A 23,219-nucleotide genomic window follows, 5' to 3' on the forward strand; every position below is an offset into this window, starting at 1 on the left:
GAGAGGGGCCAGGAGAGGGGAGATGCATCACAGAACCACAACACTGAAGAACTTGGCAGCCTTCCAGACACAGGCTGACAAGTCTGACAAGAGAGAGATAAGTTGATTTATTACAGAGATGGTGATAGTAGAACGTGCTGCAGTAAGCCAGAACACATTAGAATAGCTTTTGGAACTTGTAGGATGATAAAAAACAGGATGCAATTTTTGTTACGGAGTCTCTTTAAGGTCTATAATTTCCTGGATCTGATTTTTTCCTACTTAAATATTAGCAAAATGTTGGCTGAATGCCAATCTATTGGAACTATGCCACTTGAAAGAGAGTCTCAAAAGATAAGATCAGGTGAATCCAATTATGAGAGCGTGTATTTAAGGTGGTCAGTTGTAAGTTTCCCTCATCTTTTCATTTTCTCTGAAGAGTAGCAACATGGGGGTCTCAAAACAACTCTCAAATGACCTGAAGACAAAGATTGTTCGCCATCATGGTTTAGGGGAAGGATATAGAAAGCTGTTTCAGAGATTTCAGCTGTCTGTTTCCACAGTTAGGAACATATTGAGGAAATGGAAGACCACAGGCTCAGTTCAAGTTAAGGCTCAAAGTGGCAGACCAAGAAAAATCTTGGATAAACAGAAGCGATGAATGGTGAGAACAGTCAGAGTCAACCCACAGACCAGCACCAAAGACCTACAACATCATCTTGCTGCAGATGGAGTCACTGTGCATCGTTCAACCATTCGGCGCACTTTACAGAAGGAGATGTTGTATGCGAGAGTGATGCAGAGGAAACCTTTTCTATGACCACAGCACAAACAGAGCTGCTTGAGGTATGCTAAAGCACATTTGGACAAGCCAGCTTCATTTTGGAATAAGGTGCTGTGGACTGATGAAACTAAAATTGACTTATTTGGGCATAACAAGGGGCATTATGCATGGAGGAAAAAGAACACAACATTCCAAGAAAAACACCTGCTACCTACAATAAAATATGGTGGTGATTCCATCATGAGGTGGGGCTGTGTGGCCAGTGCAAGGACTGGGAATCTTGTCAAAGTTGAGGGACGCATGGATTCCACTCAGTATCAGCAGATCCTGGAGACCAATGTCCAGGAATCAGTGACAAAGCTGAAGCGGCGCCGGGGCTGCATCTTTCGAAAAGACAAATACCCTAAACATTGACATCCGTGGCTACAATTACTAGGTAATGCCCAATGATGTTGATCCAGGGATTTTATCTGATTGCCATCTGGAGTCGGGAAGGAATTTTTCCCCTTTTGGGGCTAATTGGACCATGCCTTGTAAGGGTTTTTCGCCTTCCTCTGGATCAACAAGGATATGTGAGGGAGCAGGCTGGTGTTGTACTTTGTTCTGTGGTTGAACTCGATGGACGTATGTCTTTTTTCAACCCAAATAACTATGTAACTGCTCAAAATCCACTAATGCATTCATGCAGAGGGACAAGTACAACATTCTGGAATGGCCATCTCAGTCCCCAGACCTGAATATAATTGACAATCTGTGGTGTGAGTTAAAGAGAGCTGTCTCTGCACAGAAGCCATCAAACCTGAATGAACTAGAGATGTTTCGTAAAGTGGAATAGTCCAAAATACCTTCAACCAGAATCCAGACTGTCATTGAAACTTACGTTACTTACGTTTCAATGAGAGTTGTAATTTCTGCAAAAGGAGGATCTACTAAATATTGATTTGATTTCTTTTTTGTGGTGCCCAAATGTATGCACCTGCCTAATTTTGTTTAAACAATTATTAAACACTTTCTGTAAATCCAATAAACTTCATTTCACTTCTCAGATACCACTGTGTGTGTCTCCTATATGATATATCAAATCTAACCCAAAAAAGTTTTACAAGTACATTAACTCTAAAAAGAGAAAGGTTGACTGCAGGGACGGATTTACCATAAGGCACTATAGGCACGTGCCTACAGGCGCCTGATGATGGAAAAGGGGCTCATTCCCCTCCCCGAGCGCCTCCCTCCCTCCTTCCCTGTGCAGAGTCCTGATAAGAATGTAAATGAGAAGTTACTCACTCTGCTCTCTGCATTCCACTGCTGAGATCTCCCTTCAGCCAGAGGGCACCAATAGCTACCTAATACTGAGGGTACCTCTGGCCACCTAATGCTTGGGGGGCACCTCTAGCTAATTAATACTGAGGATAGCTCTGGCTACCTAATACTAAGGGAAATGTTTATCAATGGAAGAGAGGTTAGGCAGGCACTCAATGTAACCCGTGGATTCAAAACTATTGTTAGCTGTAAAGTTGTCCCTCAGCAGGTGCTACGTGCTCTAGACCGTGTAGGGCAGTGTCATGGAACATCATACAAGAGAAAAGCTGGTCTGGCACTGTAGCTTTAATTAATATCAGCAAGCATACAATGGTGGAAACAGTGATGTGGCAAAGTGATACATATGTCTCACAAGTACTTATCGTGCTGCTGCTGAGGTGGGGGAGACGTCTGTGGGCGCCAGTGTGCACACAGGCCTCCGAAGAAGCAAGGCTCATTCCACAGCGAAATGGTCGTAAGGCTGTGCACCCACTAAATAAATTAAAAATAGACAAGGCACCTGGCCCGGATGGCATGCATCCTCGGGTCCTAAGGGAATTAAGTTCAGTTATAGATAAACCCCTTTATCTTATCTTTTGTGACTCTCTTGCAACTGGCAGAGTCCCAGTGGATTGGCGTACAGCCCACGTTTTCCCATTATTTAAGAAGGGCAAAAAATCTGATCCAGGAAATTATAGACCTGTAAGTTTAACATCAGTTGTATGCAAACTATTTGAGGGGTTACTAAGAGATACTATACATGACTTCATAGTAGAAAATAATCTTATTTCTCAGCATCAACATGGGTTTACTAAAGACAGGTCCTGTTTGACTAACATGCTCAGCTTTTATGAGGTAGTGAATGCTAATATGGATATTGGGAATGCTGTAGATGTGATATACTTGGACTTTGCAAAGGCCTTCGACACTGTTCCCCACAAAAGTCTGGTGCAAAAGTTGAGGATGCAAGGACTGGGGAAGAGTCTGTGTTCATGGATAGGGAACTGGCTAATGGACAGAAAACAAAGAGTTGTGGTCAATGGATCGTACTCAAAATGGGAGACTGTTAGCAGTGGGGTCCCACAGGGGTCTGTTCTGGGTCCAGTGCTCTTCAATTTATTTATTAATGACCTAGTAGATGCAGTAGTGAGCAATGTTGCTATTTTTGCAGATGATACAAAATTGTGCAGAATCATCAACTCTCAGGAAGATAGTGTCATATTGCAACAGGATCTGGATAGGATGGCTATATGGGCACATACATGGCAGATGAAATTCAATGTTGACAAATGTAAGGTCATGCATTTTGGACGTACTAATGGTCTAGCACCATACAAAATAAATGGGATACAGTTGGGGACATCAAACTTGGAGAAGGACTTAGGAGTACTCATTGACAACAAGTTAAATAATCGTACTCAATGCCAAGCAGCTGCAGCTAAAGCTAACAAAATTTTGGGATGCATTAAAAGGGAAATAAAAACTCGAGATGCTAGCATAATATTTCCCCTGTTTAACTCTCTAGTAAGGCCACATCTGGAATATGGAATTCAGTTCTGGGCACCACATTACAAAGAAGATATTGCAGTTTTAGAGCAGGTGCAGAGACGAGCAACAAAATTGATGCGTGGGATGGAAGGTCTCACTTATCGAGAAAGGTTAGATAAACTGGGTTTATTTAGTCTAGAGAAAAGACGCCTTAGAGGGGATCTAATTAACATGTATAAATACATCAGAGGGCAATATAATACCTTGGCGGATGAGCTTTTTGTCCCTAGGCCTTCTCAAAGGACTAGAGGACATGATCTGCGCATGGAGGAAAAACGTTTTAACCATTTATTTAGGAAAGGGTTCTTTACAGTAAGAGTGATTAAGATGTGGAATGCATTGCCACAGGAAGTCGTTATGGCAAACTCTATACCTGCATTTAAAGGGGGCTTAGATGCTTTCCTTGCGTTGAAAGACATCCATGGCTACAATTACTAGGTAATGCCTAATGATGTTGATCCAGGGATTTTATCTGATTGCCATCTGGAGTCGGGAAGGAATTTTTCCCTTTAGGGGCTAATTGGACCATGCCTTGTAAGGGTTTTTTCGCCTTCCTCTGGATCAACAGGGATATGTGAGGGAGCAGGCTGGTGTTGTACTTTATACTGGTTGAACTCGATGGACGTATGTCTTTTTTCAACCAAAATAACTATGTAACTATGTAATATTTAACTGACATTTTTTATCGTAACAACCAACGATTTATACAGGAAAATCATGACGATTAACAAGGTTGCCCAAACTTTCGCATCCCACTGTACTGTGTACAGTGCTGCGAAAGATGTTGGTGCTGTATAAATATTAAATAATACTAATAATGCATGCAAAAATTAATTTTTAGGTCAGGAGCATAAGAATCTCATTTTTACAAAATGCTAAATTATAATTGAATGCAAAACCACGCTTTCTTATTACTATTATGTGCAAAATTAATTTTGCAAGAGCTTCAAAATTCATAGTATGATTTCACCTCACAATTTTGCTGCAAAACTACTACTATGCAATTTGTATGTATGTGTATATATATATATATATATATATATATATATATATATATATATATATATATATATATATATATATATATATATATGTATGTATATATATATATATATGTATATATATATGTATATATATATGTATATATATGTATATATATATATATATATATATATATATATATATATATATATATATATATATATATATATATATATATACACACAGTGGCTTGCAAAAGTATTCGGCCCCCTTGAAGTTTTCCACATTTTGTCACATTACTGCCACAAACATGAATCAATTTTATTGAAATTCCACGTGAAAGACCAATACAAAGTGTTGTACATGTGAGAAGTGGAACAAAAATCATACATGATTTCAAACATTTTTTACAAATCAATAACTGCAAAGTGGGGTGTGCGTAATTATTCAGCCCCCTGAGTCAATACTTTGTAGAACCACTTTTTGCTGCAATTACAGCTGCCAGTCTTTTAGGGTATGTCTCTACCAGCTTTGCACATCTAGAGACTGATATCCTTGCCCATTCTTCTTTGCAAAACAGCTCCAGCTCAGTCAGATTAGATGGACAGCATTTGTGAGCAGCAGTTTTCAGATCTTGCCACAGATTCTCAATTGGATTTAGATCTGGACTTTGACTGGGCCATTCTAACACTTGGATATGTTTTGTTTTAAACCCTTCCATTGTTGCACCGGCTTTATGCTTAGGGTAGTTGTCCTGCTGGAAGGTGAACCTCCGCCCCAGTCTCAAGTCTTTTGCAGACTCCAAGAGGATTTCTTCCAAGATTGAACTGTATTTGGCTCCATCCATCTTCCCATCAACTCTGACAAGCTTCCCTGTCCCTGCTGAAGAGAAGCACCCCCAGAGCACGATGCTGCCACCACCATATTTAACAGTGGGGATGGTGTGTTCTGAATGATGCGCAGAGTTATTTTTTCGCCACACATAGCGTTTTGCATTTTGGTCTCATCTGACCAGAGCACCTTCTTCCACGTGTTTGCTGTGTCCCCCACATGGCTTGTGGCAAACTGCAAACAGGACTTCTTATACTTTACTGTTAACAATGGCTTTCACTCTTGCTGCTCTTCCATAAAGGCCAACTTTGTGCAGTGCACGACTAATAGTTGTCCTAAGGACAGATTCCCCCATCTGAGCTGTAGATTTCTGCAGCTTGTCCAGAGTCACCATGGGCCTCTTGACTGCATTTTTGATCAGCGCTCTCCTTGTTCGGCCTGTGAGTTTAGGTGGACGGCCTTGTCTTGGTAGGTTTACAGTTGTGCCATACTCCTTTCATTTCTGAATGATCGCTTGAACGGTGCTCAGTGGGATGTTCAAGGCTTTGGAAATCTTTTTGTAGCCTAAGCCTGCTTTAAATTTCTCAATAACTTGATCCCTGACCTGTCTGGTGTGTTCTTTGGACTTCATGGTGTTGTTGCTCCCAATATTCTCTTAGACAACCTCTGAGGCCATCACAGAGCAGCTGACATTAGATTACACACAGGTGCACTCCATTTAGTCATTAGCACTCATCAGGCAATGTCTATGGGCAACTGACTGCACTCAGACCAAAGGGGGCTGAATAATTACGCACACACCACTTTGCAGTTATTGATTTGTAAAAAATGTTTGGAATCATGTATGATTTTCATTCCACTTCTCACAACCTTTCACCGGGAATTCCAATAAAATTGATTCATGTTTGTGGCAGTAATATGACAAAATGTGGAAAACTTCAAGGGGGCCGAATACTTTTGCAAGCCACTGTATATATATATATATATATATATATATATATATATATATATATATATATATATATATATATATATATATATATATATAATATCTAAGACTGTAGACTTAAGAGTACACAGTGATAGTCTCTAAATAAGGGAAAACTGTTTCGTGATCTATCAACAGGTTCTCATTTTATGTAAATATAAAGAAATCTAAATTTAGTTGAATGTGGAAAGGTAATAGAGGTTTTGAGGCCACAATACTGTTGAGGTAACATTGCTGCCTATAGGGCAAACCCTCCAGTTACTGCATAGTGTCATCTAATGTGTCCAAAAATGTAAGGTCACATCACTTAAACGTTGCCAGACATATGTCATATTTTTAATCCAAAGATAAAGCTTAGCTCCAGAGAATATCATCCATGTGAATACCAATTAATTAATTATGAAAGACATGAGTTTATGATTTGTTGTGCCTACCAGCAGCTGTTATTTCTTAACTTTTATTGGTAAAACACACACATATAAATATGTAGGACAACATAATGAAGCAGGTTACTTTGGTGCACGGTGCTTAGCAGCACCAAGCGCTGAAGCTGGGCGCAATCATAGCAGCAATGCTATGATGCATGCCCCACGGAAGAATAATTCGGAGATCCAGCGATCGAGGGGGGAATGGTATGTAACAACATTGGGGAGTTTAGCGAAAGCAGAGAGAGCCTTCATTCAGGTCGCCCTGCGCTAAACTCACCGGCGGCCGTACTATATCTACGCCAACATAAATAATTATGCCAGGAAAAACAAAAATGCATATATCTCACAATGCAGTATCAGTTTTCCAGCTTGGGGTAAATGCAAACAGTATGGGCCATTTACTTCCACCCTATACTTTCTCATAGAGACGTTCTTTTACCCTTTACCCTGAAGTCAGGTAGGACAGCCAATCAGACCTGACCACTACCCAGGCCATTCCCCCCATAAATGGCACAATCTTGGTGCCCATTTTACAGTCTGCCTTGTTCAGTGTATGGGAAGGAGCTTCTGCTTCCTGTGCTGTAGATACAGGGACAGTGTAGATAGGCTGTATTGTATATATTGTGCTGTGTAGCTGCTTCCTAGGTGCTCTGTTACTCATAGTGCAGTAGCTAGGTACCCCCCAATAGTTCCTATTAGGACTCTTCCTGACTAAATAGGTTTGTATTTATATTGTGCTCGGTAACTGCTTCCTAGGTGCACTGCTACTTGCAATACACCAGCTAGGGTCCCCCCAATAGTTCCTTTGAGAGCTCAACCTGACCACAAATGTCATTTTGTGTTCTGACATTGACCCTCCTGTGTGCTGTACTGATATTTTGTTGATGCATTGTGATATGGCGTGTGTGTGTAGCAACACAATACCTGTATACAGTTATACAGTGTAGTGTGTGACTGGCTGCATCATCGTTCTATCCTGCTGTCACTGTGCAAAATACAATGTTGTATACTACTGTACAGGTGTGTGTGTGTGTGTGTGTGTGTGTGTGTGTGTGTGTGTGTGTGTGTGTGTGTGTGTGTGTGTGTGTGTGTGTGTGTGTGTGTGTGTGTGTGTGTGTGTGTGTGTGTGTGTAGGGGAGGGGGGGTTTAGACCTGACCCTGCTCAGGTTAAGAATTCACTTTCTGTAGAAATGAAAAATGGGGATATCACTCCTCCACCAAGGGTGGACTAGACATTCAACTGATAATGTGAGCAGAGGCGTCAATCATAGTATAAAATAAGTTAAAAACGGTTTAAAAGGAGAAGGTAGTGGTGGATTTACCTTTCCAAAAGTAGACACTGATACTGTTGAATTTTTCAACAAATAATTGATTCAAAAACACTCCACAAAGCGACAATGCATTTGTCAGGTTTGATCCCACTTCACTGGGCAATAGTTTGGAGGAAAAACTGAAAAGATCAGCAACAGTAAGCTCAGTACCTATATATAGTTTTACAACAGTTAGCTTACACACTTACATATACAGTAGAAGAAAAACCAGTAAGAATAAAACTTGCAATGATAAAAAGGCTATCACATCTCATAAAAGGTGGAAATAGTGCGGTAGGTATGGTAGGGCAATGCCACCTATGTATGGAGCCTGCTATTTAATTTGTATCACATGGTGATTGTCACCTCGTTTGTTTCTGTGTGTATCTGTGTCTACTTTACTCTCCTTTTAACCGCTCAAGCTTATCTGGACGAGTATTCTCGTTCAGATAGGCGCCACTAAAGTCTAACTGGATGAGTATTTTCGTCCAGTGTTTAAGCGGTTGTACCTGCGGGGTTGCGAGGCTGCAGCCCTGTGCACCCCGGTGGTTTTCCATTTTGGCGATTGGGGAAGGGAAGCAAAGCTTCCCGGAACCATATGCAGTGCCTGTAATGAATGGACATAACCCCGATCAGGGGCCATGTCCATTCATAATAAAGTATGTGAATAAACTACAAAAAAAAAAGAAACAGAAACACTTTCTAGTAAACCAGGGAGTGTTTCTAGTTTAAAGTTAAATTACATACCAGAGATTTTTTTTCATTAAAAGAAATAGGATTATCCCTTTCCAAAGCCCCCCCTTAACCCCTAACCCCAGGTACCATGCAAAAAAATGAAGGGGGAGGGGGGGATACAGTAAAAAAAAAAAACATAATGAGTTGCCTTAGGGACTCAGCTTTTTTTAAAAAAATATGTATGTCTTTAGGGTATATCACTGTTATTTTAGGACATAAGGGTTGACAATTGGTGGGACACACAAAAAAATAAAAATAAAAAAAATACATCTTTATTTCCATATAATATATTGACATTTTTATTTTTATTATTTATTATGAATTGCATTGTACTAGGAATATAATTTAAATGTTGTGATAGCTGGGACTAATAGGCAAATACAATTGGTGGGTTTTATTTATAATAGCATTGCTTATTTTAAAACTATAGGTGATGGAATCAGAAAAATTGTGTATATTTTCTTTTTGTGCGTGTGTGTGTGCGTATTTGCGTATAAAATGCATAGAAAATAAAGTAATTACTGAAAACAAGTATCGCCCACAAAAAGCTTAATTTGCGGCGAAAAAAACCCAAGATATTTACGTGTGATGAGTAGTGATAAAGTTATTGGTGAATGAATAGGAGGAGTGCTGACAGGGGAAAGTTGCTTCCATCCTGAAGATGAAAAAACCTGCAGGCCAAAGTGATTAAACAGTCTTTAAGTTATTTTCTACTGTAATACTTGGTTAAACAGTTTTTTCAGTGGTGACCTAAGGAGCTGTGGGCCCCGATGCAAGTTTTACATTGGGGCCCCCTAAACACTCTATACATAACAAATAATAAGGTGCCCCAAAACCTGCCAATGGCTACTACAGTGTCAGAGGTGCAAGAAGGGGATGAGGAACAATTTGTTAAAGGGGCACTACAACGAAAAAAAAAATGTAAAATATAAAATATGTGCAAGCATATAGAAATAAGAAGTACAAGTAAAATGAGCCATAAATTACTTTTCTCCTATGTTGCGGTCACTCACAGTAGGTAGTAGAAATCTGACAGAAGCGACAGGTTTTGGACTAGTCCATCTCTTTATAGGGGATTCTCAGGGATTTATTTATTTTCAAAAGCACTTAGTGAATGGCAGTTGCTCTGTCCAACTGCCAAAAAACTGTGTAGCGAGTAAGGAAGCTGGCCAGCATCATTGTTTAAATCCTTTTTGGGGAATATCTTTATAAACAATAAAAGCCTTGCTGAGAATCCCCTATGAAGAGATGGACTAGTCCAAAACCTGTCACTTCTGTCAGATTTCTACTACCTATTGTAAGTGACAGCAACATAGAAGAAAAGTAATTTATGGCTCATTTTACTTTGGAAAAAATGTACTTCTTATTTGTATATGTTTGCACATATTTTAAATTTTAGTGCCCCTTTAATGATTCCCACTATTCAAAGTATCTAGCGAAGTTATTATTATGAGAACAGGACCAATAGAGAGCTAATACTGCAGTTGATGGAGGGCCTTGATGCGGTCGCAACCTCTGCAACCCCTATTGCTACGCCTCTGCCTCTGTTCACACTATTAGTCGATTTAACTATTGACCGTTTAGATCACCCTTGGTGCGGGGTTGCAGTAATCCATGTCCTTAGTCTGCTTGTCTTAAGCAAACTGCAGGCTTTCTTGTGCATCCTTTAAAGATGCTTCCTTCTGGGATCACAGCCATACAGACTTATTTAATGCAGTGTGCAGTGTAGTTCCTGTTTTTCATCCAGGGCAGCTTATACAAGATGTAGACTCACTACTTTACCTTGTATCAAAGTGTCATGACTTCAGTGTTGTCCCATGAAAAGATATAATAAAATATTTACACAAATGAGAGAAGTGTACTCACTTTTGTGAGATAATGTATGTCTTTTGCTGTGATAAAAGATGGTTCACAGCAAATCTTATGCTGGGTACACACGATGTGTTTTTTCGGTCGATTCTGCCGTTCGATACTCGATTCTATTTTCCGATCGATTTTCCGCTCGATTCTCTTATCTTTTCTTATCTATTTCCATTCACTTCTATGAGAAATCGAGCGGTAAAACGATCGAAAGTAAGATCGAACATGTCGGAAATTATCTTTCGAATGCATCTATCGAACGCAAAAACGTATGGTGGTATATTCCCAGCATAAATCACATTTGAATGCAGTGTAACATCTATTTTTTACTATCTGACAAAATAACAGAAATATATGAAAAAGAGTACATCCTGTCAGCATTTCAGGCCTGTGACTGATCATTATCACCGCAATCTGCAGCATGAGAGGGTGTGAGCCGGTCCCTCATTCAACTGGTCCCTGCAGTTATAAGAAATCAGTTTCTGAGGTATGCTGTTATCTCAGATTGGGATTTTTGGACATAGCAGTCTCCCTCAGTGTGTCAGATTACCAGTGGGGCCAAAAACAGGCATTTTAACTTGATAAATATGCTTTCTAAAGGCATTGCTTTTTATATATTAATGTGGAATTCATAACATTAGCTCACATCTGTGATAGCATCATGCACATTGCTTTAAATTCATTTTACAACAAACACTCCACTTTCAAAAGAAACTAACACGATGTAAGCCTGACGAAGGCTGCAAGGCCGAAAGCTTGCTTATTCTTATTCATTTTTAGTTAGTCAATAAATAGTGTCATCCTGATTTAAAACTTCTTGCTTCCACTTTCAAAAGAAGGTAATATATTAATACATTGTAAGTAGCTTGTGTTATCATTGTATATCAAAATCTTCATCTACATTGACAATACAATACATAAACTTTAACACTAAAAATGTTATAAACAGTATATCTGACCGAATGCACTGAGTGTTCTCTGCAATATGTAGGTAGAACAACTACACCTCTTTGTGTAAGAATTGTTGCTCAGCAGATTCCTTTGACCAATAACTGCTGCAGTAGGGTGATCAAGTGCACGTGGCATATGCCAGTGGTTAGTAATATTATTATTGTTCTTATTAAAAGAAAATATATTTTTTGCATATACTGTAGGTTAATTTTTATCTTATACAGGAGCATTTTTTCATTAACCAGTTCACAATAAGGGTTTTTCCCCTTATGAACCAGAGCTATTTTCACCTTTCAGTGCTCCTTCCATTCATTCACCAATAACTTAATCACTACTTATCACAATGAAATGATCTATATCTTGTTTTTTTTTGCCACCAATTAGCCTTTCTTTGGGTGGTTGTGGATAAAACCCAAACATTTTATTTCCTATTTGTCCCAGTTATTACAATGTTTAAAACATGTCCCTAGTACAATGTATGACAACAATATTTTATTTAGAAATAAAGGTTTTCAGTTTTAAAATATATTTAATATCAAACATAACAGTAATGTACCCTCATGACATACAGTACATACAAAACATGTTCCTAAGGTAACTACTTATATATATTTTTAAAATAAATATATATACTAGCTCATGGCCCGGCATTGGTATGTATTTAGCTGGTGTTGGCTCCACCAACTTTTTATAACCCTAACACACAATCACTCAATAATCTAGTTTGTGAGCTTTGCAGTCTTTAGCATCAATAATTTGCATTGAAATTAAACCAATCTGATTGGCTGTGGCTCCACCCCCTTTTATGAATTTGAAACCCAGTCACCCAATGACCAATGTGTACCAGGTTTGGAGCTTGTGTCATTAACAGTGCAAGAATAGCAGCAATTAAATATTCCCCTTGAAAATCAATAGGTGAATTTTGATTGGCTTTTGTAGGCTCCACCTACTTTTCTGAATATTAATCCCAGTCACACAGTGACCAACTGTGCAAGGTTTGAGAACCCTACCAGTAACAGTGTAAGAATGGCTGCAGTTTACATTTTGCTAGGGAAATTTGTATTCGTCTCCGCCCATTTTTTGGTTATGGGGATAAAAAGTATCCTAAATGTTATTCCAGGTAATGTACTATGTGTGTGCCAAATTTCATTCAAATCCGTTCAGCCGTTGTTGTGTGATTGATGTGATTGATTAACAAACATCCAGACTTTCGCATTTATAATTATATATATATATATATATATATATATATATATATATATATATATATATATATATATATATATATATATATATATATATATATATATATATTGTTTTATCTTGGTAACTATGGGAGAGTGGGGAGGTATGGGGTTAATTTTAATGGGGGATTTATGTATTTTTATGTAATTTTATGTATTAGGGTATAATTTTACTATTTGACCCCCCTCCCACCCCCAACACTTCATTCCTGTGCACTGTAAACAGTACATATGAAGTTCAGTGTGTGCTTTCATTTTTATTTTATCAATGACCGCCTGCATCTCATTGAACTGTATTCCTGTTCACTGATCAGTGGTCTACAACTCTGCTGCGGAGGGAGGTTGCATTGTTAATATGTTGTCTCATACAGGTCATGATTGTGACAACCAATTTTTTGGAACTGTTTTTAGGCTAAATCTAAGTTCAGTGATATCGAGAAATTGCATTACCCTGCATCAATTCAAAATTATTTGTAACTCACTGACTATCTCTAGCCAGTGGTAATAACATTAGTAAAATGTCCTGAAATGTTCCCTTTTTTCATTGGCATTGCATTTTGTTGTAGAAATTATGAATTTTTTACTAAAATAGATGTAAAAGTGCCATATTTTACCCAAAAATCATTGAAGTAAAATGTTTACTCATCTATTTCCAGGATACTTGCTTAACTGGACCTGAACTCAGAACTTCCTCTCTGCTCTAAAAGATATGCAACAGCATAATAATCTTTGAAGAAAAAAATGTATTTGTTACAGCTGATACAAATCCTGCAATAAATCTGCAGTGTGTCTACTTTCTGCTTTCACGGAAGTAGACATATAGGGTTATCATCCAGTGTTTACAAATTAACATCTCTGCTGTGGCAGAGGAGTAGTGTTGGGCGAACAGTGTTCGCCACTGTTCGGGTTCTGCAGAACATCACCCTGTTCGGGTGATGTTCGAGTTCGGCCGAACACCTGACGGTGCTCGGCCAAACCGTTCGGCCATATGGCCGAACTAAGAGCGCATGGCCGAACGTTCCCCGAACGTTCGGCTAGCGCTGTGATTGGCCGAACGGGTCACGTGGTTCGGACCCGAACGCGCTCTGATTGGCCGAACTGTCACGTGGTTCGGGTAAATAAATACCCGAACCACGTCATATCTCCGCCATTTGTCTGTGGGTTTAGCTTTGGGTAGGCAGGCAGGGTAGTTCGCGCTCCAGCCACGCTAGCCAGGGTCCCCCCCAGTCATTGTGTGTCGCTGCTGGGAATAGTAGTACACCGCTCGCTCAGCATTCTGTTTACTGCCACTCTGTGTACCTCGCTCAGCCACACTATATAGCATTCTGTTTACTGCCACTCTGTGTCTGCTGGGAATAGTAGTACACCGCTTGCACAGCCACACTATATAGCATTCTGTTTACTGCCACTCTGTGTACCTCGCTCAGCCACACTATATAGCATTCTGTTTACTGCCACTCTGTGTCTGCTGGGAATAGTGGTACACCGCTCGCTCAGCCACACTATATAGCATTCTGTTCACTGTTCTGTGTCTGCTTGGAATAGTGGTACACCGCTCGTTCAGCCACACTATATAGCATTCTGTGTACTGTTCTGTGTCTGCTGGGAACAGTAGTACACCGCTCGTTCAGCCACACTATATAGCATTCTGTGTACTGTTCTGTGTCTGCTGGGAACAGTAGTACACCGCTCGCTCAGCCACACTATATAGCATTCTGTTCACTGTTCTGTGTCTGCTGGGAATAGTGGTACACCGCTCGCTCAGCCACACTATATAGCATTCTGTTCACTGTTCTGTGTCTGCTGGGAATAGTGGTACACCGCTCGCTCAGCCACACTATATAGCATTCTGTTTACTGTTCTGTGTCTGCTGGGAATAGTGGTACACCGCTCGCTCATCCACACTATATAGCATTCTGTTCACTGTTCTGTGTCTGCTGGGAATAGTGGTACACCGCTCGCTCAGCCACACTATATAGCATTCTGTTCACTGTTCTGTGTCTGCTGGGAATAGTGGTACACCGCTCGCTCAGCCACACTATATAGCATTCTGTTTACTGCCACTCTGTGTACCTCGCTCAGCCACACTATATAGCATTCTGTTTACTGCCACTCTGTGTCTGCTGGGAATAGTGGTACACCGCTCGCTCAGCCACACTATATAGCATTCTGTTCACTGTTCTGTGTCTGCTTGGAATAGTGGTACACCGCTCGCTCAGCCACACTATATAGCATTCTGTTTACTGTTCTGTGTCTGCTGGGAATAGTGGTACACCGCTCGCTCAGCCACACTATATAGCATTCTGTTCACTGTTCTGTGTCTGCTGGGAATAGTGGTACACCGCTCGCTCAGCCACACTATATAGCATTCTGTTTACTGTTCTGTGTCTGCTGGGAACAGTAGTACACCGCTCGCTCAGCCAGAGTATATAGCATTGTGTTTACTGCCACTCTGTGTACACCGCTCAGCCAGACTATATACCATTGTTTACTGACACTCTGTGTACACCACTCAGCCACACTATATACCATTGTTTACTGACACTCTGTGTACACCGCTCAGCCAGACTATATACCATTGTTTACTGCCACTCTGATTCTGCTGGGAACAGTAGTACACCGCTCGCTCAGCCAGACTATATACCATTGTTTACTGACACTCTGTGTACACCGCTCAGCCAGACTATATACCATTGTTTACTGACACTCTGTGTACACCACTCAGCCACACTATATACCATTGTTTACTGACACTCTGTGTACACCGCTCAGCCAGACTATATACCATTGTTTACTGCCACTCTGATTCTGCTGGGAACAGTAGTACACCGCTCGCTCAGCCAGACTATATACCATTGTTTACTGACACTCTATGTACACCGCTCAGCCAGACTATATACCATTGTTTACTGCCACTCTGATTCTGCTGGGAACAGTAGTACACCGCTCACCCGCCACTGTATAGCATTGTGCTCTGTGTCACTGCTGACAATAGTGGTACACCGCTCACCCACCACTGTATAGCATTTCTGTACTGCCACTGTACTGCTGCCAGTCAGCGTGTACTTTAAGGATAAGTGAAATGAGGAAGAAATCCGGTGAAAGAGGGAGGGGCAAGGGAAGAGGTGTTTCCCCTGACGGTTCACGTACAGGCCACAGGGGAGCACCCAAGAAAACCCACTCAATACTGCCCATGTTGTCCAGGACAACAACCCTCACAGATCCAAAAGAACAGGACCAGATAATTACTTGGATGACCTCTCAAGCGTCCAGCAGTGGGTTAAGCAGCACCAGCACATCACGCACGAGGTCCGAGTCCTCAGCCAGTTAAAGTCTGGGCTTTCTTTGAAGACTGCACTGAGGATGTTACCATGGCGATTTGCAAGGTGTGCAAGACCCGCCTGAGCAGGGGGAAAAGTATTAACAACCTCTCCACCACCAGCATGAGCCGCCACATTCTATCCAAACATCCCACTCTGTGGGCAAACGCGGCAGGACAGGGTACCACCAGCAACACTGCCTCCCTTGGGTTCACCAGACTCACCACCAGACCCGCCTCAGCAGCAGCAGTAGCCCAGCCATTGCGTGGTTCACAACATTCACAAACATCAGACGATGCTGACACTGTCACTTTCCGGACTAGTGCTCTTGAGGTCTCCCAGTGTTCATCAAACACAACAACCAACAGCCCTTCGGTGTGCAGCGCTACGGTTGAGTTGTCTGTTTCTGAGATGTTTGAGCACAAGAGGAAATTGCCAGCAAATGACCCCCGGGCCGTGGCAGTAACAGCCAGCCAGCATAGCCAAGCTTCTGGCCTGCGAAATGCTGCCATATCGAGTGGTGGAGACAAACAGCTTCAAGGGCATGATGTCAGTGGCCATCCCACGTTACGTGGTTCCCAGCCGCTACCACTTTGCGCGCTCTGCAGTGCCTGAGTTGCATGAGCACGTGGTCAGCTAAATAACCCGAAGCTTGAAGAATGCCGTTGCCTGCAAGGTTCACCTCACCACTGACACCTGGACGAGTGCGTTCGGCCAGGGTCGATACATCTCCCTTACCGCGCACTGGGTGAACCTTGTGGAGCCTGGCAGCGATTCCTCACCTGCTACGGCGCGGGTGTTGCCCACGCCGCAAACAGCTGGATAACAACAGCAGCACCTACCTCTCTGACTCCTTCTCCTCCAACGCATCTCAAAGCTGTACCTCATCCGGAAATGCTAACCCAGCACCAGCAGCAGTAGGATCGTGGAAGCAGTGCAGCACAGCTGTTGGCATGCGTCAGCAAGCGTTGCTGAAGCTGATCTGCCTTGGGGATAAGCAGCACACAGGGGAGGAAATTTGGAGGGGAATAAAGGAACAGACGGATTTGTGGCTGGCACCGCTGGACCTGAAACCGGGCATGAAGCTAGACACCTGGCACGAACTGGCAATGTACGCAATAGAGGTGCTGGCTTGCCCGGCAGCCAGCGTTATGTCGGAACGCTGTTTCAGTGCTGCCGGAGGCATCATCACAGATCGGCGTATCCGCCTCTCCACAGAAAATGCAGACCGTCTGACTCAAATTAAAATGAATCAATCCTGGATTGGAAACGACTACGCAACACTCCTGGACCCCAACCAAGTAACATGACCGATGAACATCTGGGATGGTTTAGCGTTTCCGGTCCCTGTTTATTGAACCTCTCATCTGTATTACATTTATGACTGCATGGCGGCAAAAAGCATTGCTGCTATATCCGCACGCTTTTTGTCCTCATGCAAGGCCTGGGTTGTTGTGTCTCACAAAGCGTGGCCTTCTCCTCCTGCGCCTCCTCCTGTTCCATCACGTGTGCTGCTGCTGCTGCTGGGTTACCGTTGCCGCGTGGTCCCTGTTTATTGAACCTCTTATCTTTATTACATTTATGACTACATGGCGGTACAAAGCATGCTATCCGCACGCTTTTTGTCCTCATGCAAGGCCTGGGTTGTTGTGTCTCACAAAGCGTGGCCTTCTCCTCCTGCGCCTCCTCCTGTTCCATCACGTGTGCTGCTGCTGCTGCTGCTGGGTTACCGTTGCCGCGTGGTCCCTGTTTATTGAACCTCTTATCTTTATTACATTTATGACTACATGGCGGTACAAAGCATGCTATCCGCACGCTTTTTGTCCTCATGCAAGGCCTGGGTTGTTGTGTCTCACAAAGCGTGGCCTTCTCCTCCTGCGCCTCCTCCTGTTCCATCACGTGTGCTGCTGCTGCTGCTGCTGCTGCTGGGTTACCGTTGCCGCGTGGTCCCTGTTTATTGAACCTCTTATCTTTATTACATTTATGACTACATGGCGGTACAAAGCATGCTATCCGCACGCTTTTTGTCCTCATGCAAGGCCTGGGTTGTTGTGTCTCACAAAGCGTGGCCTTCTCCTCCTGCGCCTCCTCCTGTTCCATCACGTGTGCTGCTGCTGCTGCTGGGTTACCGTTGCCGCGTGGTCACTGTTTATTGAACCTCTTATCTTTATTACATTTATGACTACATGGCGGTACAAAGCATGCTATCCGCACGCTTTTTGTCCTCATGCAAGGCCTGGGTTGTTGTGTCTCACAAAGCGTGGCCTTCTCCTCCTGCGCCTCCTCCTGTTCCATCACGTGTGCTGCTGCTGCTGCTGCTGCTGCTGGGTTAGCGTTGCCGCGTGGTCCCTGTTTATTGAACCTCTTATCTTTATTACATTTATGACTACATGGCGGTACAAAGCATGCTATCCGCACGCTTTTTGTCCTCATGCAAGGCCTGGGTTGTTGTGTCTCACAAAGCGTGGCCTTCTCCTCCTGCGCCTTCTCCTGTTCCATCACGTGTGCTGCTGCTGGGTTAGCGTTGCCGCGTGGTCCCTGTTTATTGAACCACTTATCTTTATTACATTTATGACTGCATGGTGGTACAAAGCATGCTATCCGCACGCTTCTTGTCCTCATGCAAGGCCTGGGTTGTTGTGTCTCAAAGCGTGGCCTTCTCCTCCTGCGCCACCCTCCTCCTGTTCCATCACGTGTGCTGCTGCTGGGTTAGCATTACCGGTCCCTTTTCCTGGAACCTCTTATATGTATTACATTTATGACTGCATGCCGACAAAAAGCATGTTACCTGTGCAAAGAAAACAGACATTTCCCGCATTTAAAAGACAGTTTTCCCTTTGAAACTTTAAAATCGATTTTCTCAAAAACTATAAGCTCTTTTTGCTAAATTTTTTTTTCCTCTTGTACCCACTCCCAAGGTGCACATACCCTGTAAATTTGGGGTATGTAGCATATAAGGAGGCTTTACAAAGCACAAAAGTTCGGGTCCCCATTGACTTCCATTATGTTCGGAGTTCGGGTCGAACACCCGAACATCGCGGCCATGTTCGGCCTGTTCGGCCCGAACCCGAACATCTAGATGTTCGCCCAACACTACAGAGGAGATTCCTGACCTGATGCAGCTGAAGAGATCAAATGACAGTGGTAATTAGTCACAGATGAGGGGGAATAAGACAGGCTAAACTCTCTAAATACATAGACGGTGCATTTCACTATGTATTCTTTCTGTCCAGTGCAAGAGTTCAGGTCTACTTTAACCAGCTATCATTCAGGCAGTTTGCACACTTATCCCTACAATTTCAGGCCACATTATTACATATGTTTCATATATATCCTTATTTCATTCTTTTTTCAATTTTTCGGTTTCTAATGTTCTTTGATTTGTGTGCTTTTTTATGCAAATTTCACCCTTTTGAGTGACTATTTTAGTGGCCTGGTTGAATGGAGCAAACACTGAACAGACTTGCTGTATTTACCACCACTGTCTAGTAATATAGATAAGTGGTTGTGTTTGCCTCTGTTTGCTCTGCACTGCAGCAAAAACCTCTCCAATTCTCCAACAGTGGCATTTCATTAAACACTTCATGCCATGGGTTGAAGGGAACAAATGTGCACACGCGGACCCATGGCATGTGTACACGATGTGAATGTACCATTATAATATACGGTAATTACATTGCTGTAGCAATGCAATTATACTGCCTAATGCAATGCAATGCCCCAGTGTGAACATATTAAACATTATTTCGTTCTTGAATATTCTTGTATCCCTTGAATACCAAGTTATACATTTTTCACTGTTTACATTATGCTTTGTGTGCATTAATAACTTCTAAACTGAGTTTTCATTAAGCTCTATTTTTGGTTAACAGGACCAGGACTTGTGTTTATTATCTATCCTGAAGCTATTTCCACTCTCCATGGATCCACATTTTGGGCTATCGTATTTTTTCTGATGTTACTTACCCTTGGCATTGACAGTGCTGTGAGTATTATTCAAGTCTTTTACTTAAAGCAAACCTGAAGTGAAAAAAAAAAAAAACAATGAGGTAAACAATAGCTTCCCCTATATATCCCAATATCCCAATTACTAAATAAGAGTTTCCTGTAATCCTGTAGTCTTATTTTTATTTGAAGGTTAAAAAAAAAAAGTGTATGGTTTAAGGGCTCTTTTACACTAAGACGTTGCGTTTGATGCGACATTAAGGTTGCATAACGTGCCCCTAACGCAACGCATGTTAGCTTTGAAGTTGGACGTTACATTGTACTGCGTTATGCGTCTCTTGATGCGTACGTGATGCATACTTTTTGACGCATACGGATCGAATGAAAACGGCACATGCGGCACATTAAAAAAAAAAAAATAAACATTACTGAGCATGTGCAAACAGTCTAACGCAGCCAAATATGAGTATAACGCACAGCATGGTGCACTTTCATTTAACGTGCAGCGTTATACTCCAACGCAACATGGGCACTGTGAACCAGCCAATTGATTTTTCATTGCTGAGTTGGGCTGCGTTACAGACTACTGTAACGTGGGACTTTAACGTATATAGCTTCCACACATCTTAAACCATTAAACTTCTCATCTGTTCCCTTACATTCCCTTACATTCAGAAGTGTTCCTCAGCCATGCGGGAGTTTATGACCTTTAGTTTTCAGTGAAAATTACAATAAAAAAAACTTAACAGCCTTGGGCATTAACTAGATCTAATTAGGATTAGGACACCACATGCACATTTCTTATGATGTCATGTTACCTTACTTCAGGTACTGTTTAAAACACGCCTTGTAATGTTTACTTTTATCCTTTGGCTTAGGTTGAATATAACCGCTGCTATACAAAAATATACAAATGTATGATATTGTAACAGCAGGGGCCATAGCCAATTCACTTTTTCTCTTGAGTTTTCTCCTAGGAGATAATTTTTCATATTCAATTTAAAATAATATTTTAGAATTTTGCAATGGAAAAAGTACCAAAATAAGGTGGAAAAGTACTGCCAAAAGTATTTTGAGTATTGGTTTGCTTGCTGATGGTGTAAAAGGCATTTTATTTAAAATATTTTAAGTGAATTGCATATGGCCCCAGGTGACTAGTGTAGTGGAACCAAAGGATCACAAGCAGTTGCAAGTCAAATAAATCTTAATTTGTAAAGAATGCTTAGTAGCGTAATTCACAAACTTAGGGCCAGTGCACACCAAAAAGCGCTAGCGTAATCACAAACGCTCAGCGCTTTTTGAAGTGATTTTTCTAGGCATGTGCCTAGCGATTTTCTAATCATGCCTAGCGATTTTTGGAGCGTTTTTTGTAGCGTTTTTTTTTCAATTTTTTGCTACAGTAGAGCTCTTACTTGAACAGATTCTGTAACAAAAACGATTGGAAAAACTCTCTGATCTAGCACTTTTCAGAGGGATTTTCCACTTTTCCATACTTAACATTGAGGCTGAATTACTTCAGCAGAAATGTTGCAGGACCTGCGTTCTCATTTGGGAGAAAATCACATCGCTCTGGTGTGATCCATCCCATTCAAATACATTAACCAAGGGCTTTTCAAAGCGCTGGCATTTTTAAAATTGCTCAGAAGCGCTCTTGGTGTGCACCAGCCCTTAGTCGTCCTGAGCAGTTCAGCTTCTGCAGTCTTGTATCATCACCACCCAGCACACTGTATTATTCATCAGTTTCTGGAAAACCAGGCCTCACACCACACACCCCACTTTGTCCATAGTGCTCTGGACTTTTTTCTGGATAGTGTGCCTGCCTGGCTAGAGCATAGATCTTACACACCAGTGCCTGCTATTTTGCTCTGAATTTGCCAGCAGCACGCTTCCGACTTGGTGCTGCTGCAAGGTAGTTTGTGAGTAACTTGCCTCTGATCCTCTAACTCCATCAACCTGCTCTGTAAGCAGCATAGTACAGAAAACAGAATCCCTTTCTAGATTCCTGGGTGGGGTTTCCTGTGGCTGGGCATGTTAAATGGTTGAAGCCTTTTGCTCTTAAAGCAGCATTACTACAACCTGTTCGGGTGGGCCCATGGTAATCTAAATATTCTTACAAAAGAATGATTCCTGTAATAGGGCTGGTGCACGCCAAGAGCGCTGCTGAGCACTTTTATAAACATCAGCGCTTTGAAAAGCACTTGGCTAATGTATTTGTATAGGAGAGATCACACCAGAGCAATGTGATTTTTTCCCAAACGTGGGTCCTGCAGCATTTCTGCTCTTTTCTGAGGCGATGCAACATCAATGTTAAGTATAGGAAAGTGAAAAATCGTTCTGAAAAGCGCTAGAACAGGGTGATTTTCCAAGCGTTTTTGTTACAGAAGCTGTTCAGTTACAGCTCTACTCTAACAAAAAATAAAAAAAACACTCTACCAAAACCCTCCAAAAATCACTAGGCATGATTAGAAAATCACTAGGCACATGCCTAGAAACGCTCTGAAAAATCACTTTAAATAGCGCTGAGCATTTGCGATTACGCTAGCGCTTTTTGGTGGCCCATACTCTGACAGAGTCACCCTGTTACCCTATGAAATGTTCAAAAATCAGGTTTTGAATGATATTTTTCTACAGAATACTTGCGCCTACATTAATTAACAAACATGAGTGAACTTCATTTACAACATGAAGATTCTTGCTTTAACCTCTACCAATTTGTATGGTTCTCAAGTTCTTGATTTTGCTTCAGTATTTTGATTTATGTTAATATTAGGTAGTATGTAACAACAAGTAACTCTTGAAGTACGTGGGAGTGGTAAAAGGGGTTTAGCGCCCATAGCCTAGTGCCCATTTTTTAATGGGCGGGCTTTTTTTTTACTAGTAAAGCATAACAGTGCTTTGCAAATCAACCTCATTGACTCCTGGTTGCACATCAGATGGCAAATAGTACTTCAAGTTACATTTTTAATTATTGAAACACAATTAAAGGGGCATATTATTGCACATGCCATTCACATAT

The 23,219-nt window shown here is 41.6% G+C and overlaps 1 protein-coding gene across 1 annotated transcript in view; it reads left to right on the top strand.

Annotated features, from left to right (window-relative positions):
* Nucleotides 1–23,219, top strand: part of SLC6A2 (solute carrier family 6 member 2) — a 444,356-nt gene that overhangs the window by 297,715 nt on the left and 123,422 nt on the right. The window contains exon 8 of the mRNA XM_068261624.1: nucleotides 20,131–20,243. Coding sequence (XP_068117725.1) covers nucleotides 20,131–20,243 — 113 coding nt within the window. The remainder of the gene's footprint in view (nucleotides 1–20,130; nucleotides 20,244–23,219) is intronic.

This window comes from Hyperolius riggenbachi, chromosome 11, assembly GCF_040937935.1.
Source record: "Hyperolius riggenbachi isolate aHypRig1 chromosome 11, aHypRig1.pri, whole genome shotgun sequence".
NCBI lineage: Eukaryota > Metazoa > Chordata > Amphibia > Anura > Hyperoliidae > Hyperolius > Hyperolius riggenbachi.